Source organism: Antennarius striatus, chromosome 21, assembly GCF_040054535.1.
Source record: "Antennarius striatus isolate MH-2024 chromosome 21, ASM4005453v1, whole genome shotgun sequence".
NCBI classification, from domain to species: Eukaryota; Metazoa; Chordata; class Actinopteri; order Lophiiformes; family Antennariidae; genus Antennarius; species Antennarius striatus.
Genome location: NC_090796.1, coordinates 4,083,705 through 4,092,050, shown reverse-complemented (window position 1 = coordinate 4,092,050; position 8,346 = coordinate 4,083,705). Strand labels below are relative to the sequence as shown.

The 8,346-nt window shown below is 43.9% G+C and overlaps 1 protein-coding gene across 1 annotated transcript; it reads right to left on the bottom strand.

Annotated features, from left to right (window-relative positions):
• Positions 1-299: 299 nt before the first annotated feature.
• zgc:194990 (uncharacterized protein LOC568410 homolog) lies at positions 300-8,274 on the bottom strand. Its single transcript, XM_068306252.1, has 10 exons — positions 8,166-8,274; positions 5,702-5,793; positions 5,479-5,577; positions 5,285-5,392; positions 5,009-5,167; positions 4,661-4,801; positions 3,704-3,755; positions 2,164-2,190; positions 1,500-1,526; positions 300-1,422 (listed from the first exon to the last, which is right to left on the bottom strand). The coding sequence occupies exons 2-10, from the start codon at positions 5,762-5,764 to the stop codon at positions 866-868; spliced, it is 1,233 nt and encodes a 410-aa protein (XP_068162353.1). The 5' UTR covers positions 5,765-5,793; positions 8,166-8,274; the 3' UTR covers positions 300-865.
• Between the last annotated feature and the right edge of the window lie 72 nt (positions 8,275-8,346).

Below are 8,346 nucleotides of genomic sequence, written 5' to 3'. Positions count from 1 at the left end.
AAATGTCTCAGCAAGTTACAACAATGTGGTACACACTGCAGCAGATGGGCTCTTCTGTTAGGTTTCCTGCATAGACTAACATTTGAGTTTGTGCTTTTAATATTCCAGACAAATGTTTTGTAAAGACAAAGATTGTATTTGCTTCTTTGCTGATCCTGCATTTTTTAGCACTTACAAACACATTTTCTATCCACCAAAAGCATTCTGACTGAACAACATTCTATTACTTTCATTTTTGTGACTTTGAATCCTGATACAAAGAGTTGCAATAAATAAAATATGTACGACGCTGTAATGAGTGGTGTCTAATGCAACCATAAAGAGATTACACTTTATTTATCGAGGGGGGAGCACAGATATGGTAAGATTGCACAGAAACAGAAACACAGCTCAAAAACAAGCTCATGCCTTACAAAAGTTTGCTGGGAGGTTTTAGAGGAAGACGCAAACAGAGTGAGGGCCCACTCTTCACATGCACCTGTGTATAACTGTTGGCGTGTGTGTGTTCACAAGCTCTTCATCAGCTACATTTTCCCTGTGCTAATGTTGTACCTGATGCACACCCCCATCAACGCCTTCACGCTGTAATTACATCCATTCACCATGAGGTAATGAAAAAGGTCATCATGAACTCACCACCATATCCCCACCTCCCTATCCCAGACGTACTACACGTTTGGGCTATAAATGATAAATATGGATCTTGATTTTGATCGCCCACCCAGAGCAACCCACGGAAGAATCACGAACAGCATATCAGATTCAGATACACTAAATTGGGAACAGATTCAGTGGGCTACTGAGGATTAGAACTGGTGTGTGTGTGTGTGTGTGCGTGCGTGCGTGCGTGCGTGTGTCTGGCACTTCAGTTCCAGAGACACGGCCCAGGGCAGAGGCATGGCTGTCTGACGTCTGCAGGCTTGACCACCAGGTCTTTGACCACCTCCACAGTCCCAAACAGGGGGTAGAGTTCCTCTGTGAACTTCTCGTTGTAGGTGTACAGGTGGGAGCGCTTCTCCACATCGTAGAACGACAGTTGGCCCTCCTCATAGTCCAGGTACACCCCGACTTTCTTGGGTGCAAGACTCTGCGGCAGCGGGATGGCCGGCACCGTCAGGGCCTTCAGATCCGTGCCTCTCTCCAGACGCAGGCTCAGGTAGCCGGTATCTGTGTTGAGCGAGCGGAAGCCCTGCCTCACCGCCGACGCCTTGGCCACGCCCAGCCGCCAATCCCGCTCACCCACCTCCACCTCCCAGTAGTGGCGTCCGCAGGCGTAGCCCTCTCGGCCCACGGCACACCACCAGCCAAAGCGTTGCCAGGAGTGTGAAGCGTCCCGACGTTCCAGACCGCATCGCATGCGCTTTTCATCACCAGAGATGAGAAGGTCGGGGTTGGCCGAGTCCGAGTCCAGAGTCACCTCCTCTGTCCGTGGCAGAGAACAAACCGTTAAATGTCATCACGAAGAACAGAGATGATCTGACTGCACGTGGTGTTCATACCTGCAGTGTCACAGATCCAGTTCCAGACTGAAAAGAAAAACAAGGGATTATTATTATAAACAAGGGATGTTGGACCTCTGTGGTAGAAATATGAGGAATAGAGATGAAGATACGCTGTAGACTAATGTATGTTTGACTCAATAAGGGGGAGAGCTCGCCTGACAAATTCTATTGAAAAACAAGGGAGGAGCAGCAGTGACTCAGTGGTAGAGTGGTAGAGTGGGTCGTCCAATGTTCTAAGATTGGCGGTTCGATTCCAGCTCCCACCCAAAAAACACCCTGTGTGTGAGCTCATAGTGGGAGGTGTCAGCCCACCTCTGGAGCACTGAGGCGCCCTTGAGCGAGGCTCCCTTGAGCGAGGCGCCCTTGAGCAAGGCGCCGTCCCCTTTACAAGTTGCTCATTGGAGGCGCACCACGAAGGAGCTGCCCGACACTCTACCTCCCTCTCACCTGCATGCCCACAGGCCCCTTGTGTGTGTGTGTGTTACGGGTCACACTATATAGATGCATGTAAACTACTAACCTGTGTGTAGAGTGGAGTCTTAATCTCCCCTCGAGGATTAATATAGTTACTAAAATTAAATTACATTTTTTTTTAATGAGAATGTCACTCCTGAACGTGGTTTAGTTTCACATTTCATCAACAGATGTGACTTCTGCTCACCACTGTGGGGGATGTAGCGGACGGCATCTGAAAGAAGGAAGAGTAAAGCATTTCATTTGTTTATCAAATTGACTGCATCATTTCATTCCACATTAATCATCTCTAGATTGAACAAGAACATAACTGTATAAGAAAGTCATTGGAAAGTAGAATATATTTTGCTTATTATTATGAAAAATAAAAAATAAAAAAAATTCCTGATGTCTGGCATCATCCCTGGTGTCAGGACACCTTAAAATCTGCGCTGCAGCAGCTCCATCATGTGGGGTCATGTGTCAATGACGACACCCATCGCTTCATCAGTCAGGGCAGCCATTACAGCACATTACGATCAATGAAGCATCTGATCAACATCTGATAAATTCATAGTTACCTGTGGGGTGAATGGATGTTCCAACACCACAAGAGTTAAACACAAAGATAGGAACCTATCTTTTTTCAAAATACCTTCTGGCAAGATTGTAGAGCAATGGAGAGCAAGGACAAACAGGGTCAAAATGACCAAAGATCCAAGAATCTGCCATGAGCTCTTCACCCCGGATGATTTTGAAAGAGATTTGAAGGCAAGATCATTTTCAGACAACCCATATTATTTATTCTGAATTTCCTAGGTTTTAATTGATAATTAATTCTACTGGATTAAGCTACTGGAGGTATTGCATAAATGTTTTTATGACCAGATTATCTCGCGATTATGGCACTCGCGAAAAGTAAACAATATCAAAAGTGATAGACAGGTCAATTGATTGGCTTTGTTTCCCTTGCTTGTTACTAATTTGCAACAATTACCTCAGATTTTGGAGGGGTTATCTCCTTGACTGGTATTGTATAGGGGCTTGTATAGTTTGCAGTTATGATGCAGTTATAACATCGGGTGGTAATTATAGGGGATAATTACACCCCCAGCTTGGTTAACAGGGAACTCCTCTTCCGAATTTGATGATGATGACATGATTTGTTGATCAATAAATACGATAATGTATCTTGCTATGTTGTCGCTTGCCGTATACAGTGCGCCCTCGCGCATCAATGCTCGCGACTCCACCTCATCGCAGATTTTTTGAAGGCAGTCATGTGATACTGTACGGGCATTCCATTGGCTGACGGCATCCGGAAGTGCATTCGGTTGCGTCAGTCTCGGACTTCCGTGAGACACAAAAGTGCTTTAAATAGTCGATAAGAGTGTGGGAAAAGGTAATCCAGAGATAAGGTGGTTTAATATCAGTATGGGGAGGGTTCATAAACATTTGAATTACTGTAAATAATAGATAAATAGATTGAAATCTCAATTGCGGATTCCTTAATCGCGTGTGGTTCCTGGAATTTATTAACCGCAAAGAACGAGGGAGCACTGTATTTATAGAACGGCGCTGATTCATATCAGCGTCACTTCCGCTGTATTTTGTTTGTCAAAGGTCCCCATTGATCATAAAAAAATAATAATGCCACCAAAACTTTTGGTTAATTATGGACTTCAAATAATAAACCTGGTTCATATTGACTTTCATGTCCCTTTAATTCTTTTCAAAGTTCCACTCACCGATTTTCTGACTCCTCTGCTTTCGCACCAACCACTGCTTTGTCACGTCCTCCTGAAGACACAAAGGCAGACGATAAAGCAGACCAGCGTGAACAAGTGATTAGAAATGCTTGACACTGTTCATGTTTTCATTTCTATTAAATTCCAGTAGGATCCTGCTTGTCTTACAACTGGTGATAATATTCAAGGAAATAAACTGCAATGCCAAAACAAAACAAATATTCAACACCATCAGAGACACCAGGGCCCTGTCCATACATCTTTCCAAAAACAGAATTTTTTTGTCGCAGTTACGCCTTCCGTCCCCTTGACAACGCATGATATCTGGGACGAAAACACAACTTTTTGAAAACTCTGGCCAAAGTGAAGTTTTTTGAAAACGCTGGGTCTGCGTTGTCGTGTGGAGGCTGTATCCGAAACTTTTTCTGTCACTTTTCTGTCACTGCGACAAAAACCACTGTGACGTCAATGTGTGTGACCTGTATCTACGTATACAAACAGAATGGACAGAGCTAAAACCAGATATTTTCTGACATATAACAGCTCTACATCAAAGACACGTTGACAAATGTGTTTGACAGTTGTCCATTTGTTCGTCTGTTTCTTTCTTTATGAGTCATAAAGTTTGTAGATTGATTTATTCATTCATTCATTCATGTTCCTCGCCAAACACACCAACGCCAGTTCTGGGTCGGAGTGGGACTGCCTGCTGGTGGGAGAACTCTGTGATGGAGGTCGTCCTCCACGAGGAACGACGTGAATTTCCATACGTCCCTGTCCTCTCTCCTGTCGTTCTCTGAGTTGTTTTGGTTCAAAATGTGTCGATCAATGCACTTATGTGGTTACGTGTGGACAGAGATTATTTCGAAAACGCTGTCGTGTGGACGCAAATTTTTTTCCATGCGGGGTGAAAAAAGTGTGCTACGTGTGGACATGGCCTAGGACAGGCGTTCATACTTTGGTAGGGCTGTCAGCGTTCAGCACAGCCAGCATGACGAGCTCCATGGCTGGGAGCAGGTTTGGCAGACGACCCCTCTTCCACTGGAACTCCAGGTCGTCCAACATCATCAGCACCGGCTCTCCTGGCCACACGGTGGGCTGGAAACAATGAGGAGGAAGATATGAGCTGCTACTCATAAGAGTGTTTAACTTGTGATCATCAGCTCTGTGTATGATGGGATGATTGACAAGGGCAGGGCTTATCATAATCATCTTAATCAGACACAGGAGGGAACTGGGTCACATTTTAATCACCCACCAGGATAAAAAAAAAGCTGACACACATCCTCAACATCCTACAGTCACCTTAGGTCTGCTTTTAATCTCCCTTGTCCAGTCCATGATGACTCTTTTGTGGGACCCCATGTCGTGCTCCCCGCCGGACTCCAGCATGCAGAGGAGGTGTCCCTTCCAGTCCCTCTTCTCTGGCTGCTCATACTGGTAGTCAGATGGAATGATCCTGGGCTGGACAGAAAACACAAAAGTTTTAGTCAGATAAAACGTATGAAGACTTCACACACAATTAATGGACTGCTAGTTGTGGGAAAGGCAGCACATTCAGAAAGAATTGACTGGGTGAACCTGGACTCTCTTCTCCAAGACACCAGCCCATTCTACAATGAAGTCCCGACACACACTGGCCAACCAGATGTCCTCACTTGTCCAGATGTGGCAGAGGATGTTTGACCTCTATGATAGAAATATGAGGAATAGAGATGAAGATACTCTCTAGACCAATGTACTGTATGTTTGGCACAATAAAGGGGACAGCTTGCCTGACAAATTCTGTTGAGTTCTCGAGCCAGTTCCATAACAAACAACTGACTTTCCACCAGGGGCGCCTTCTTCTCAAGTTTGACTCGCTTACGAGACTCCTGGAAAAAACAAACAGGAAGATAAACAGGACTTGTGACATATAGAATGTTTTGATGCAAGATGAACAAAATGTAGAAATTGCAGAAGACGTTTTTTCATCACAAGAGAACAGTAAAGCTGTACTTTGAGTCGGATCTTTAGCTTTTTGGCTGGTTCGATAAGGAACTGCAGGCAGTCCTTCATCATGCTGGCAGCTGGAAAGTTGGGGAGATGCCCTGTGGTGGAATAATAAAAATCTTTAGTGAACTGGCATTCACTCTGTTGGGAGCTGCAGCTGACTGAGCTGCCATCGCCCCCACAAATCGATGAGAGAGCAGAAATCTGTAATTTATTGGAGGTAGAAAAAGTTGTGTATGTGTACAGAGAGATAGACTAACACTGCAGAACTTTCATCACAGTCATGCACTGGGAGTCCACAGAGGGATGATTATGAGCTATGAGCTAACATTACTCGACAAGGATGAGAGATGAGTCACTGGTGGAGCAGTGAAAAGAGAAAGAACACCCAGAAAGAAAGAAACAGTAAAAAAAAAATAGTAGTGCACATTAACAGGATTTCCTGGCATGTATGGGTCGATGCATCGTGAGCATAGCCTTTAAATTGGAAATTTATTCCCAAGAAGATCTGAGACAGCAGCCAAGAGCCTTTTAAACCACTGCGGAGGATGGTTGGAGCAGTTTGCTGTTGATTCAGCAGTCCACCCCACATGCCAGTATGATGCACCGAGGGGATTTGCTGTTCTTTCTGTAGATTAGGGGTGGCAGCTGAGTCAAAAGATGCTGGCACTGACTTTACAGGGACTGAAGAGTATGTTGGTAGTTTGAGGTCTTTAAAGAAATATTTCAGAAGCAAAATTATACAACAACCATTGCATTTTACAGTTACTGAGAAATAAATACACCATTCATCAATGGTTTGTAGTCAGAAAATCAAACAAGGACAGTTTAAACATTTGAATAAAACATATCTTAGGAGTATTTTTACTAAATGTAACACAAAATACTGCTGCAGTCCCTAAATGATTCAACCCTTAATGACAGGCATCTTTGGTTCTCTAATTTTCTAGAGACCCTTCAGCTGCTCTGAAGGCTGCAAACATGATGCAGACCCAGACACAACCATCTGCCAGCATTCCTGAGGAATCTTAGCCTGTTCTTCATGGATAACCCCCCCCCCCTTCCCAGGCTGGAATATTACCTCGCTTAGTTGCTGCTACATTTCTTCAAATCCCACCAGAGGTTTCCGATAGGATTCAATCAGGCCACTAGAATGATCCGGAACCAAGCCTTGGTCAACTTTAAGGTCTGCCTGGCATCTCTATCCTTTTGGAGCATCTAATGATGTCAAGGCTTCAGCTTCCTCACAGATGGTGAACTATTTCTTTTTTCCTGGTTCCCTGATCCTTGATGGAATCTTTCTGACCCTCTACATGCTGCAGGTTTCCAATAACCCAGAATGTAATGCAGCCCCAGACATACAGCCAATCCACAGAGGAGCATCCCAAAACCTCTATGTCCTATCCAGATACTGAGTTCAGGTTTGGTGTCCGAATGTAACTTCAGGCAATAACTGAAAACACTGGAACCTCTACTGCTAAAGCAAGCCTGCAGGTTTGCACAGCGCTTTAACAGTATCTGAGTCCTCCTGTGAGTGATGTCATCAGGGGGCTGAATACTTTTCAGACTACAATGGTTGGCATAAATGGCATCTTTTTTAATTGAATGCAGAAAAAAACTTCATATTTGTTACACTGATTCATTGAAACTGTTTTTCATGGCTTTGTTATTGCAAAATTGCTGATGAACAGAATATTTAGCAAATAAATCTACTTTACCATCTGATTGATGAATTTCTTTCACATTATACATCGATTTGAGATTTGATGTATAATGTGAGGAAAATAATCTATCAAAACAAACAACAAATAATGAAAATAATAAATGAAAATAACAACAGATCATTTTATTTTACAGTAATGTCCACAGCAGAGAACAGCGTCACGTAAAGAAAGAACATTTGAATCAAAAACCCTCCACGACTTGTCTACCAAACTGCGGTGAGAAGTGTTCATACGTTCCCTCCTGCGTGGAGGTTTATATTTGGCGGTAAGGACAGTTTGTGTGTGTGTGTGTGTGTGTGTGTGTGTGTGTGTGTGTGTGTGTGTGTGTGTGTGTGTGTGTGTGTGTGTGTGTGTGTGTGTGTGTGTGTGTGTGTGTGTGTGTGTGTGTGTGTGGTAAAGCCAGAGGATTAGAGAAAATCCAGGATTACAGGTAGTCACTTTCTTTACAGAAGCTAACAAACCTACTGATGCTTGTCAGAATCAAAACACGTTTAAAATTAGCGACAGTGCTGCACTACACATTAACTTCGTGGTGACGGGGAAAACTGGAAATACATACTATGTGCAGGACTTCAAAATCCATAATTTTAAAGTGCTAATGCTGCGCATAAACAAAAACACTGAGGTATTGCGCGACTCTGTATTTTACTGAATGGGCAATACTATTGCATTTAATTGACACGTAATTAAACCTTCAGTAGATAAATAAAACAGATTTTCTCTAACTGACAAAAGTAAAACCCGACCTTGTTATGCAAGAATTTTCTTCCGTAGAAAACTTGTCGCTGCTCCTCTGCGCTGCTTCCTCCACTCATTAGTGCTCCTCCATCCCTCTGACCAGCCCGCCCCTTCCACCAGCCGCCAACTGCGGCACGAGACACAAAGCGCGCGCTCTGAACCTCCCCCTCCCCCAGACCTGCAGTTTGA

What these genes read in the sequence shown, in the direction of transcription:
- zgc:194990 (XM_068306252.1), bottom strand. Translation starts at nt 5,764, where the DNA reads ATGATGAAGGACTGCCTGCAGTTCCTTATCGAACCAGCCAAAAAGCTA. An exon ending in AACTCAACAGAATTTGTCAG is followed by an intron (nt 5,393 to 5,478) that starts GCAAGCTGTCCC and finishes TTTCTATCATAG; the next exon opens with AGGTCAAACATCCTCTGCCA. An exon ending in ACGCTGACAGCCCTACCAAA is followed by an intron (nt 3,756 to 4,660) that starts GTATGAACGCCT and finishes TTGTGTCTTCAG; the next exon opens with GAGGACGTGACAAAGCAGTG.